The sequence below is a fragment of the Sciurus carolinensis genome, chromosome 2 (assembly GCF_902686445.1).
Source record: "Sciurus carolinensis chromosome 2, mSciCar1.2, whole genome shotgun sequence".
NCBI classification, from domain to species: Eukaryota; Metazoa; Chordata; class Mammalia; order Rodentia; family Sciuridae; genus Sciurus; species Sciurus carolinensis.
Genome location: NC_062214.1, coordinates 54,639,424 through 54,653,306, shown reverse-complemented (window position 1 = coordinate 54,653,306; position 13,883 = coordinate 54,639,424). Strand labels below are relative to the sequence as shown.

Sequence of the window (13,883 nt, the reverse complement as noted above, 5' to 3'; positions counted from 1 at the left end):
AGCTCAGGCCTAGACCGACCACCTAGCCTGTAAAGAGCAAAGCCTCGCAACAGCCCTATTTTTCCGTCCCGCCCCTTCCGCTTCCGGGCCTTCCCCTACTTCCGGTGCTGCAGTGTTGCGGGCTGCAGAAGGTTGGTTTGCTTCGCTATGGCGGTTACCCTCATCCTGTGGCTGGGCTGCCGAGTCCGTACTGCTGTCGCTCGCTATAGGTTTGCGACCCGGGGGCTGGCGGGATCAGGCCCTACCGACCGTGAGCCGGACCCGGATTCCGACTGGGAGCCGGAGGAGCGGGAGCTGCAGGAGGTCCGGAGGTACCGCCTCTTTTCCCGGCCCTCAGCCTGAAGCTGGCCTTCCAGCCTCGGCTCTTCAGGCCGCGCCCCTTAGGCGCCGGGCATCCTTCAGCCGCCTCCATTGTGGCTCGAACTCCTTCCGTGTTGTCAGCTGCGTAGGGGCTGGTGTTCAGCTCATTTGGGACCACAGGTCCCTTCGCTAGTGACGTAGGTTTCATTACCCTTTAAGATAGTTCGGCATGCTTACGGGCAACTATTGTTCTAGATGTTACATTTTGGGGGCGGTGTACAGAGTAGCGCTAAGCTGGCTCACATGGCCTGGTGGCCTTTACCGACCGAAGAGGGCTGGGCTCTTGGTGAGTTAGCCCTAGACTTTTCAAACACCCATCTTGCTCCCACGCATGGCTTCTGCCATTGGTTCTTTCCCCCAGCACCCTGATACGACAGAAAAAAGCAATTCGATTCCAGAAAATTCGGAGGCAAATGGAGGCGCCTGGTGCCCCGCCCAGAACCCTGACATGGGAAGCTATGGAGCAGATACGGTAAGACTCAGGGTACCTTGTTAGCATCCACTGTGATGAGAGGTGACGGATCCTGGGGCCACAACACGGGTTTGGCCTTTTGAGTATTGTTTTTGTATTCTGTCTTTTGTTATAGAAAAATTTATGCAGAAAATATAGTAATATGACTAATTTCGTTAATTTATCATGTAGATTTGATTTTTTTTTTTTTTTTTTTTTGTACCAGGGATTGAACCCAGGGGCGCTTAATCTCTGAGCCACCTCCCCAACCCTTTTCTGTATTTTATTTGTTTATTTATTTGTTTGTTTGTTTGCTTGTGGTGCTGGGGATTTGAACCCAGGGCCTTTTGCTTGCGAGGCAGGCACTTTACCAACTGAGCTATATCCCCAACCCAAAGAGTCCTCCGTCCCCCCGACCCCCGCTAGAGACAGGGTCTTCCTGAGTTGCTGAGGTTGGCTTTGAATTCGAGATGCTCCTGCCTCAGCCTCCCAAGCTGCAAGCTGCTCGTATTACCAGAGTGTGCCACACCAGCCTGGCTGTCATCTAAATTTAATATTTGTTAGCATTTTAACACAGATGACAGTTGCTGAACATTTTATATAATTTTGTGGTTATTAATATTCTTTTTTCATATTTTAATTGGTGCATTATAATTGAATGTAATAGTGGAATTACATACTCATACATACACAATATAAAAATATAATTGGTCAATATTACAGAAAATTTAAAAAAGCACATTGCAAACCTAGGTTCAGACTTTTTTTTTTCAGGGCCAAGGACCTAACTCAGGGCCTTGCGCGTGCAAGGCAAGCGCTGTGCCACTGAACTAAATCCCCACCCCTAGGTTTAGAAGTGGAACTTACATGGTTATGTGAATTTTGTTTCCTGGTTTTTTTTTTTTTTTTCTTTTTTTGTGCTGGGGAGGGAACCCGGGACCTTGCACGTGCAAGCGCTCTACCATTGAGCTACATCCCCAGCCTGGTTATATGCATTTCCTGAAAAGAGGATCCATACCTTTAAAAACCATAAAAAGTGCCTTCTCAAAAAATTTTATGTTTTACAGTTGCTTTTCTTTTTAAATTTCTCTCTTTTTTTTTTTTTTTTTTTGTCTTGAAAAGGTAATGTGTTATATATGGTTCAAAATTATAACTATAACCTAGTGTACATGTTGAGAATTGTCTAGTTGCCTATAGGTGCTATTTTTATTGGTTTTTGTGTCTTTTTCCAGATTTCCTTATGCAAATACAGCAAGTACAAATTTTTATTTTCACCACCTGAATCACAAAAAGTAGCATACTCTAAATTCTGTTCTACACTTCATTTTTTGAAGAATTTGACCTTTAATTAATTAATTAATTAATTTGGTGCTGAGGATCAAACCCAGTGCCTCACCCATGCTAGGCAAGTATTCTACCACTGAGCTACAACTCCAGCCCCTACACTTTCTTTTTTAACTTGATGTGACCTATAGATCTTTCCATTTCAGAAGAGAGAGCTACTCAATTCTTTTTTATAGATGCATGGTAAACCATAGTTTTACCTGTTATTTATGATGGGCACTTGGGTTATTTTCATTCTTCTGCTTACAAATGAATGGACTTTGTATGCACATCATTCAGCATATCTGCTAGGCATATTTGTTGTATACATTCCCAGAAGTAGAACTACTGGATCAAAAGTATTTGTATTTTGTTGGGCTGGGGAGATAGCTCAGTAGGTAGAGTACTCGCCTTGCAAGCACAAGGCCATGGGTTCGATCCCCACCACCGAAAAAAAAAAAAAAGTATTTGTATTTTGTTAATATAATATAAGTAGACCTACATTGGTTATGTATGAAGAATGATTCCAGTTAAAACTTAAAAGATTTTATAGAAACTGGTTAAGATTTTGTGAGTCCAGCTGAATATGGTGGCACATGTGACACTGGAACCTGAAAGGGGGATTGTCTCAGCAACTCAGTGAGGCCCTAAGCAACTTTTCAAGACCCTGTCTCAAAAAAATAAAAAGACCTGGGGCTGTGACTCAGTGGTTAAGTGCCTCTGGATTTAATCCCTAAAAGGGAAAAAAAAAGATTTTGTGAGCCTGTACTATCTCCCTTCTGGGTCCCCAGTCATTACTGGGGATTTAAACCAGGAGTGCTCTACCACTGAACTACATCTCCAGCCCTTTTTATTTTAATTCTGAGATTTTTGAGACAGTCTTGCTAGTTGTCTAGCCTGGCCCTGGAACTTGAGATGCTCCTGCCTCAGCCTCCTGAGTAATGCCCAGTTCCCCCCACTTTTTTCCCCCCTCCCTCCTCGTGCTGGAAATCGAATTCAGGGACTTACACATGCTGGGCAATCAGTTCTCTACTGTCTTGAACAACAACTTTTTCAAACCTTCCAGCTTCCTACTTATCAAATCCCCTTTTGTAGTCAATAGATGTCCTAACATTTTCAAATAGTCCATTAAATAAAAACCCCATCAGCTTCCTGGTCTTGCTCCTTATCTTTTAGTTTCATATTTTGAGAGAAGTGATAGCCCATAACTTGTTTAGGACAGTTCTTTGTGTGCTTTAGGTCATCCCCATCTATTTACTCAGGAACCTCTCTTTTTTGGTACTGGGGATTGAACCTAGAGGTGCTTTACCACTGACAAGACAGAGTCTTGCTAAGTTGCTGAGACTGGCCTTGAACTTGGAATTCTCCTGTGTCCACTTCTGAGTCTGGCATGTGCTACCTCACCCAGTGGAACCTGTTATCTTAAAACCCTCCCTTGTTGGGCGTGGTGACACAACTGGAGGCTGAGGCAGGAGTATTGCAAGCTCAAAGCCAACCTCAGCAACTTAGTGAGAACCTATTTTAAAATAAAAAGGGCTGGGGATATGGTTCAGTGGTTAGTGCCCCTGGGTTCAATCCCCCAGCACCCCCCTCCCAAAAAAAATAAAACTAAAAACCCTACCTCATCTTTTTTCCCCAACTTGCTCCTACCCATGTTAGTTTTTTGGTTTTTGTGTGTAATTTAAAAAAAAATTTTTTTTTGTAGTTGTGTATGGACAGAATGCTTTTATTTTGTTTATTTTTATGTGATCAAACCCAGTGCCTCATACATGCTAGGTAAGCTCTCTGCCACTGAACTACAGACCCAGCCTGGGTATGTGATTTCTTTAACCATTACAGTAATACTGTTCTCTTTAAATCTATCAGTGACTTCTTTATTGTTATTGTTAGATTTAACTGACACTGTGTGGTCTTTAGCTTCCTTAAAATTCCTGTAGCATTTGATCTCATAAACTGAACCTGAATCACATAGGTTCCTCACGCTGAACATATACAAAATAGAATTAATCACTGTTACCTGACAACTTAATTCTGCTGCTTTTTTCTAACTCCTCAACCTTCGTAGCTATTTTTTTTTTTTTTTTTTTTTTTGGTACTAGGGATTGAACTCAGGGACACTTGACAACTGAGCCACAACCCCAGCCCTGTTTTGTATTTTATTTAGAGACAGGGTCTCACTGAGTTGCTTAGCACCTCACTTTTTTCTGAGGCTGGCTTTGAACTCCCAGTCCTCCTGCCTTAGTCTCTTGAGCTGCTAGGATTACAGGCATGCACCACCACACCAGGCCCAACTAATACCTTGAATCTTGGCTTTGATACTACCATTCCCAATATTTAGTTCTTTACCAAATTCTATCAGTTGACCTTCCTAAATATTCTTCAGCTCTCTTCTGTCCTATGCACTTGTTGGCATTGTTTCTTGCCTAGTCTTTCCATTTATACTTTTTTTTTTTCATGTGGTGCTGGAGATTGAACCCAAGCCCTGGTGTGTGCTGAGCAAGTGCTCTCTGCCTATCCATCCACCTACACTTTTGTACTCAAAAACAGTCACCGAGTTAAGCTTCAGAATGAATATTTACCCATGGCATTCCACTGCTTGAAGTCCTTCCTTGGCTTCCTGTTGCCTTGGGATAAATTTCAGGCTCCTAGAGGTGAATATGATCTTACTTCTGCCCTGTCTGTTGAACTATCCCAGTGAAGGGGATGTGCCTCTTTGTATTTCACATGTTGCTCACTCTGCTATCAGTGTCTTTGATCTCCTGCCCTCCTCTCTACTAGCTTATTACTGCTTTTCATCTTTTCTGATCAACTCTAGCTTGAATTCCCTGAACATTTCCAGGGCCAGGCCTTTTGGATGTTTTTACTACATCCCCTGCTGTAACTTAGCATAGTACCATTGTATGATACATCTGTCCACCATTAAACTTTATGCTTTTGGGAGTGAAGTTCAGTCCTCCTTCATCCCAGGATGTAACGTGGATATTAGATTCCAGTGGGAAGTGTTCAGTTGACATGAAATGAAGTGACCTGACTAAAAGTGATCAGAGGTTGCTGTGGGTATGCAAGAATGGAACATAATTACTTAACTGGCACAGTAAAAGGACAGCATTTACAATTTTTCCAAAGCCCTTTTCTTTTTACTTAATTTATGACTGGTATTGTCAAATTAACTGTTCTGGTAGGAGACTTCTTCACAACTGGAAAACCTGCTCCTTTTTCCCATAGGTATTTACATAAAGAATTTGCAGATTCTTGGTCAGTTCCCAGGTTGGCCGAAGGTTTTAATGTCAGCACTGATGTTATTCGAAGGGTTTTAAAAAGTAAATTTGTACCCACTTTGGAACAAAAACTGAAGCAGGATCAAAATGTCCTTAAGAAAGCTGAATTTGCCCACTCACTCCGGCAGCTCCAGGGCTCTGGAAATACCTTGAAGCCACTTGCCGTAGACCACTCTGTATCAAGCTCTTTGCTGATGCCAGGGGATGATGCATCATATGAAGGTCAGCATCACAGTACAGCTTTGACAGTGATAGAGCCAAAAACTCACAGTACTAATGCAGTGAGACAAAAGGGAAGGAATAAAGGAAACCAGGACTTGAAGAAGGAGAGCTTTATGCCTCTTACTGAAGCTTTGGGTCATCAGAGAGAGCTGCAAAAGTACTCCAGTGATCGTGCGGACACCGGAAGAACTGACAGTAGTAGATTGCCAAGCGACAAGAAACTGGAACTGTTGAAGATAGGGGAGCTAGGAAACCAGAACTTCAGCAGCAGAGTAGTGCAGAGGGGACGGGAGTTCTTTGACAGCAATGGGAACTTCCTGTACAGAATTTGAGTTGGGGTCGGACTTGTGGAGATGACAAGATTTCTGTATGTGGATAACCGCTTTGGAATAAGAAGAATTGATGAGCCTGGAATATGGAAAGAAAGAGCTGCTTGGTTATTTAAGCTTCTTGGATCACTGCTCCCAGTCTTTGTATCTTCAGTATTCCCCCTTATTGCTTAACTTTTGTATACTGAAAATCAGTATTGTTTCTGTGATACTTGCCAGTAATATGGGAGGAAGTTAAAAGTTTGCCTTCTGACCTCATTTTTTTTTTTTTTTCCTGATCATTGAACACTTAACAGTTTTTGAGCTCTTAGTAAATTGGTTGTTTTGTTTTCTTTAGGTGCAAAAATAAAATGTAGGAGTTTGTGTTGCTTTGTGTCTCTGGAGTGACCCTTGGGGAGTGCCAGAATGAGAAAGGCAGAAGGGGAGTGATCCCTTACTAAACATTGGAAGAGATAAGAGGAATCCCTAACAAAGAGCTCTGTGCAAAGCACCCTGCTCATTGATATAATTTGGGTATGGGGTGCCCAGGGGAAATTTACCACTGAGCTATATCCCCAGCCTTTATTTTGAGACAGGGCCTCACTAAGTTATTGAGGCTGGCCTTGAACTTGTGCTCCTTCTGTCTCAGCCTCCTGAGTCCCTGGGATTACAGGCATCGGCCACCATGCCCAGTTAGCCTTTTTTATTTTTTATTTGAGACAGGGTCTTCTACACACAAGGCTTACAGTTTGCATGTCTTGCAAATTGTCTCACCATTCACTTTCCTCAGTGGTCTGTGGAAAACAAGTTCAAACTTGGATGGATGTGTTTTTCATATACTTTATCCCCTGCACTCCCTTGCTCACTAATCTGAAACATTTTTTCCCATTTTTGGAGCATGCGAATTTAGGCTTTTGCTTTTACTCATTCTTTACCCCCAGATTCATGTGATTGACTTTTTGTCATTTAGGTCTCAAATCACTTATCACTTTCTTAGAGGGACCTCCCCTGATCATCCAATCTAAAGCATCTTTTATTACTACCCCATTTAATTTTCTTCAGTGTCTGAAATTCTGTTATTACTATGTTGTTACCACTTATCTTCTCCTCCCCCCATTTTAATGTAGACTTTGAAACTAAGAGACTTGTGTGTTCTTTGATATAGTCCCAGCCCCTAACATCTCAATATTGGTTGAGTTGAATGAAGAAATGACTGGGGGACTTCCAACAGTCAGTATATAATGGTGAAAGCCTTGCCTTTTACCTTTGCCAGGTTACCCACCTGGAGCTCAGCCATGGCAGGTCTCTTGCTCTAGCCTGTCAGTGTGTTTCAGATACTAACTCGTTGGTTTTAGGAAACTCCAGTTTCTTTGGGGGGCGGGGAGGATACCAGGGATTTAACGTGGGGGCACTTAACCTTTGACTCATATCCCCAGCCACTTTTTAAACAAATTTTTATTATTTTATTTTTTTGCTGTACTGGGGATCGAACTCAGGGCCTTGTGCTTGTGAGGCAAGCACTCTACCAGCTGAGCTATCTCCCCAGCCTAAACAAATTTTTAGACAGGGTCAAACTAAGTTGCTTAGGGCTTCAGCCTCTCAAGTCACTGGGATTTCAGGTGTGTGCCACCATACCTGATTTAGGAAATGCCAGTTTCAGTGTTGGAGGAAAGTCTCTGAGCCCAGACTGGGATGTGCGATGGGGTATAATTCCAGTTCTGTGTTCATTGGGTTGGGGTCGTGGGATGCCACAGACTCCTGTTCTCAGTTCTTTTACATTGCAATAAAGAACATTAAGGCAACACTGGATGAGGTGGAACTGCATTGTGAAGCACAGGTACGTGTCCGGTGGAGGAAGGAACAGGTAACAAGATTCTGCCTGAGTTAGAGAGAAAGCAGCTCCAGGTGGGTTTTTTTTTTTGCTATTCCCACTGTGACTTAAAAGACCCGACCAGCACAGCTGTAGAGAAGGAAAAGTTTATTTGGGGGTTCATGGTTTCAGAGGTCTCAATCCACAGACAGCAGGCTTCATTCCTCCGGACTCAAGGTAAGGCAGAACATTAGCAGAAGAGTGTGGCTGGCAGAGGGCAGTGGCTCATGAGAATCAAAAAGTGGTAAGAGACTCTCCACTTGTCATATACAAAGTATATACCCCAAAACCACACTCCCAATGCCTACCTCCTCCAGCCACACTCTACCAGCCTTCAGTTACCACTCAGTTAAACCCTAAGAGGGGAGTAATTCACTAAGACTCAACCCAATCATTTCTCTGAACGTTCTTGTATTATCTCACGTAAACTTTTGGGGAACACCTCACATCCAAACCATAACAGTGGGGTAGTTACCTCACAGCAGCCTTTGGTCCAAGCACAAGAGGATGGCATACTGCAACAAAAGAACTTTTGTGGCTCAGTGGTAGAGTGCTTACCTGGCATGTGCAAGATCCTGGGTTCCATTCCCAGCACCACATACACACAAAATAACTTGTGCCTTCACTGTAGAGAATATACACTTACCTGCTTTAAGGGACAATAGAAAAGTTCACCATTTTAGGGCAACCTCCAGTTTGGTGCAGCTGAGATTCAAGCTAATGGGAATGTGGAGGGGAAGAAGCTCAGCATAAAATATTAGATGAGCTCCTGAAGTTCAGTATGAGCATAGCCCTTTTCTAACAAAAAAGTAGAAAGTTAAAATGTCATGAACACACTTGTGTGTGATGTGTGAGATATGAGATTGAATCCAGTGTTTCATTCTGCTAATGTACTACATCACCAGCTCTTGATAAATCAGCTAGTATTCTGATAGTGGTGTCTCAAGGCTGTCCTACAATTGAACTCAGGACCACTTCACCACTGTTTATGTCCAATTCTTTTTTATTTTTTACTTTTGAGATTGGGTCATTCTAAATTGCCAGGGCCTTGAATTTGTGTTCCTCCAACCTCGGCCTGAGTAGCTGGAATTATTGGCATGGGTCATCTTGCCCAGCTGATTGTGGCCTCTTGAGTTTTCCTAAATGACTTTTAGTTGTTTTATTTGAATTAGTATCCAAACAAGGTTCATACATTGTAACCTTATAGTTTGTTGATGAGTCTTTTAAGTCCTGTATTGTAAATATGGTTGCTTTGATCCCTATAACTTAACATGTTCCCACAAATCTATGTGTTTTACAAACAGGTAGATATTGAAGTTTGATCAGGTTCAGTTTTTGGCAGGATGTGATTTTCTGCACTTCATATGCATCTCACCAGGGAATGATATGATGGAATGATTATTCAGAGAGTTTCAGCTGGCTGTGGTGGCAGAGGGCAGAGACTCCCTACTTGGAAGGTGAGGCAGGAGGATCTCTAGCTAGGCAATTTACCAAGACCTGTCAAATATTAAAAATAACCTCAAAAAAATAACAAAATACAAAAACTAGGAATGTAGCTCAATGGTAGAGGGTCCTGGATTCAATATCTGGTACTCCCCTACCCAATTTTTTTTTCAGAGTTTCAGTTATTGTCATCCTGATCCATCCCTCATGTCCCTCTTTGTCACATGATTATTCCACATATGTCATGTGTGTATGTATAATTTACTTCCTGAGATGCCTGGGGTGGAACCCAGAGCCTTGTGCATGCTAGACAAGTGGCCCTACCACTGTGCTACTTCTCCAGCCCCTATGTCTCTCATAAACATTTCTTTAAATAAACAAAATAGACACAGATCATTACCATCATCACCTTCCACAGTTTCTTCCTATCTTCCCAATCAATTCCGATCCTCAAAGGGAAGCACTTTCCTGAAAACAGTTTTCACTGTAGATTAATTTCTCCCGACTTAGAACCCCATGAAAATGGCACCATAGAGTTGTATTCTTGTCTTTATCTTCTTTAACTTATTCGGTTGTTTTTAACATACGAATATATTCATTTATGTATCCATTTTTCCCACTCGGTCATTAACAAGTCAAAACTTCAATATCTGAATGCCACAGCCGGCAGGGTTTGGCTTCCGCTGAACCGTAACACGGATAGGCATTCCCACGCATTTCGCCTCCTGCAACCCCCAGCCACAGTTGCCTATCTGACCGATAAATATGTAAAGTAGATTTGATTGACATCTGAGACTCCAGTGATCCGTGCTCTGCAGACCGAGTTGGTTTAACTGAGCGTGTGCAAGAACCATAGTGCACAACAGAAATCCCTGTGACTTGGAAGTCTGCGACAGATGGATCACAAATTCGAGGCCAGCCAGGGCAACTTAGCGAGAACCTATCTCAAAGTGAAATTAAAAAGCTGGGGATGCAGCTCTGGGTAAATTTAACACCTTTGAGTTCAATCTTCTTTACCAAAATGAAAAGGAAATTGAGAATGTGCCCAACTCGGGTGAGCCAGAATAATTAGTTGTATCCTTAAAAATTAGTTATACCATCACTTTATCCTAGCAACAATTCCTCCAGTCAGGAAATGAAACTAGAAAGTTAACCCGTCGCCTACGGCGTTCACTTGTCCCTTCCCGGACGCCGTTCTCTAAACTCTAGGCTAGTGAACGGAACTTCCGGGAGGTCTAGGAAGTCGGTTCTCTGGGCGGAGGTGGGTTTCTCCGGCATCCGTGGAGATTGTGCTGATGTAGACCGGGATCCTGCTGACAAACGGAGTAGATTAGGAAGGGACGGGTCGCCACACAGTTACTGAAGGTCTGAGACGAGGCGCCCCCCAAGTCCGCGGCGGTCTGGCTGGGAGGCGGCCATTCATTTTTTGGGTGCGGCTGAGGGGCGAAGGCCCCTCCGGGGTCTCTGCTCAGGGACTCTGTTCCCAGGCGAGCAGGATAGACATCCTGTGCTCACCCTGGGTTACTACCGGCCTTCTCAGAGCGGAAGGCGTCCGCCTCCTTCTACACCGGGGCACAGGTGTCCCCTGCCATGGCTTTTCCACATCGTCCGGACGCCCCTGAGCTGCCTGATTTTTCCATGCTCAAGAGGCTGGCTCGAGACCAGCTCATCTATCTGCTGGAGCAGGTCAGTGCCCGTCACTCCCGCCACTTCTACTGTTTAAACAGTTTAGCACTCACAGGACGCGTACTTCTTTCTTGCTGGGCCCTTCGATCTTGTTCTTGGCCTTTGGTGTTGTCCTTGAAGCTTCTGCGGCAGGTCCAAAATGGAGCAGACCGCAGAGAAAACCCTAGGGTAGTATGAGCTGCTTGAGACCTGGCCAGAGAATGAATTGAACTTTAAAAAAAAAAAAAAATCAAGGAAGATAACGCTTGTGCCAGGCATCACTGAGGATGGAAAGACATTAGAGATCTTAGACTGCAGCAGGAGACGGACGAAACACAAATTACTACATGCAGTGTATCAGGTGGTAAACGAGTGATAGACTGCCTGAAGTTCAGAATAAGCGATCATATCTAGGTGGGATGATCTAGGAGTGTTGGGGACCTGGGGTGTAAAGAATAAACATATTTTCTTTAGAGAGTGGAGATTATTCTCCAGGTGGATGGACTGGTAGGAGCAAAACTGAGGAACCAGGGAAGGGCAAGGCATGTCCAGAAAAGGGATATATCAGAAGTTACATGGTAGACATTAGGTAGCTACTGAATTCCCTGCCTCCTATTTGTGGCATGAATAATACTTGATGAGGATTCTAATAGCAATGTGTGGGGTGGGGTAAATGGGCAACAGAATGCCAGTTAAGTGACCATAGATCAGACTGAAGTAATAAAGGCCCACACAAAATTGGTGGCAGCAGGTATGAGGGGGAAATGATGAATTTGTAAGTCATGGTAAAAGAAGACTCAAAGAGTTTACTGAGACTTTTAACCTGGGTTATTAGAAAAATAATGCTGCTACTATAATTGTAATGGGTTCCATGTTTAATTATTTAGTTATTTGTTTAATATCTGTGTTTGCCATTAGATTGGAAGGTCCTCAAGGACCTAGCTTAGATTCAAGCTTATAGTATGTACTTAATGAATTTTGGTGTTATGAACAGGTGGAAATAAAAAAAATAGAAGAATGAGTTTAGTGGATAAAGCTAATTCTTTTAGGTTTGGATGGGGTGAGGTTATGAAGTGCAGTTTGTAACATTTGGCACATAGAAATGTAGAGCTATGTTTCCTATGAAGACTGGGAGACAGGAGAAAACCTCAGGACATCTGGGACTGAGTTTTATTTTGTTTTTGTATGCCCCATAGTGTTAGCACAGTGATTTGCCCTCACTCACTGGTTAGTAAAAGACCAAACAAATGTCTGAGAAATTGAAAAGAGGTTCTAGTTAAAGCCCATTAGTTCAGGTGAGATCAAAATGAAAGAACAGAGACCAAGAATAGAAACTTATAAGTGGGGAGTAGGTGAGGAAGAGGAACCCACAGGGCGACTCAACATGACCAGAGTGGATCTCCATGCGCTAATGTCCTCCTCAAACTAACTTTGCATTCACTTCTTGTTAATGCACACTGCTGTTCGGCTGGATTCATCAAAATCATCTTTGACTATCCTTTTCTCTGACATTTAACTGTACTGATTGCTGTATCCTATGGCTACTTCCTCGCACATAACTCTTTTTGCATTACAGGGTTTTTCACCTGCTAGGCAAGTACTCTTTTTTTTTTTTTTTTTTTTTTTTTTTTAAGTTATAGATGGACACAGTGTCTTTGTTTATTCATTTATTTTCATGTGGTGCTGAGGATTGACCCAATGCCTCACACATGTGAGGCAATTGCTCTACCACAGCTCCAGCCCTAGGCAAGTATTCTTAACCACTGAGCTATATCCCCAGTACTTCTTATTTTATTTTGAGACAGGATCTTGCCAAGTTGTCCAGCTAACCTCAGTCTTGAAATCCTTCTGCCTAATCCTTCCAAGTGTCTGGGATTATAGGCATATGCCACCACATCCAGCTATACATTTTTTAAAATAATGATCATAAAATAACTTGCATATATATTATATAAAATATGGAAGATAAAGAAAAGTATTAAAAAACCACTTATAATCCCAATATCAGAAATAAACAGTGTTAATAATGCTAATTTCTTTTAGGTATTGTAAAAACCTATATTACAAATTCCATGTAGTTTTTAACCTATTTTTGTTCACACCTCTACCAGCTTAAAGCAGGTCTTCATTCATTGCCACATGCTTGTCTACTTAGTCTGTGGCATTAACTTCTTAAAAAGACTTCCCTGCATTTCTCACATCTTCAATTCATTTTATCCATAGTTGCTAGATTATTAGGACTAAAAATTCTAGCTGATTGGGATGCTTCAGTGCAAAAAAGTTTTGTTTTCCTTGATCCATAAAGGATCGCATCCTGACTTGTTCTTAGAAGCCCTTTATGCTCAACTCTAGGCAACTGTTGCAGTGTTATTCCTCATCATTATCCTATATCAGGATTTCTGAAGCTTGGTTCTATTGACATTTTTAGGCTGGATAATTCTGTGTTATAGGGATTGTCCCATTCATTGTAGAATGCTTAGCAGCAACTTTGTCCTTACCTATAAGATGCCAGTAATACCCTCACTCTGAGGCAGGCAACCAAAAATGTGTCTGGACATTGTCAAATATCGGTTTGGGGGGCAGAATTGTCCCTGATTGAGAATTTATGCTTTCCACACCTTATCAACCGAAAACCGAATTGATTGTTTTGCCCTTAACATTCAGTTTTATTCATTCCTGGCCTTTGCTGAATTACCTTTTTTGTTTGTTTTTTGTTTTGTTTTGCTTTGTTTTTTTGGTACTGGGGATTGAACCTAGGGGTATTTTACTACTGAGCCATATTCCCAGCCCTTTTTAATTTTTTTATTTTGAGACAGGGTTTCACTAAGTTGGTTAGGGCTTCACTAAGTTGCTGAGGCAGGTCTTGAACTTGCAGTTCTTCTGCCTTGGCCTTTCAGTTGCTGGGATTACAGGTGTGTGCATGACTGGATTGCCCTCTTAAGACAACTTCCTAATCATTTGTC

At 42.4% G+C, this 13,883-nt stretch overlaps 1 protein-coding gene across 5 annotated transcripts in view; it reads left to right on the top strand.

Moving 5' to 3' along the window:
• Positions 1-137: 137 nt before the first annotated feature.
• Ngrn (neugrin, neurite outgrowth associated) overlaps positions 138-13,883 on the top strand; it is a 29,985-nt gene continuing 16,239 nt past the window's right edge. Inside the window, exons 1-3 of one of the 5 annotated variants that reach the window (XM_047541412.1) lie at positions 138-311; positions 722-832; positions 5,360-6,332. In XM_047541412.1, the coding sequence (XP_047397368.1) occupies positions 148-311; positions 722-832; positions 5,360-5,966 (882 nt within the window). In that variant the 5' untranslated portion in view covers positions 138-147 and the 3' untranslated portion in view covers positions 5,967-6,332. Of the gene's footprint in view, positions 312-721; positions 833-5,359; positions 6,333-10,340; positions 10,942-13,883 lie in introns of those variants that run through there. The other 4 variants (XM_047541406.1, XM_047541410.1, XM_047541407.1 and 1 more) reach the window with 4 other exon arrangements.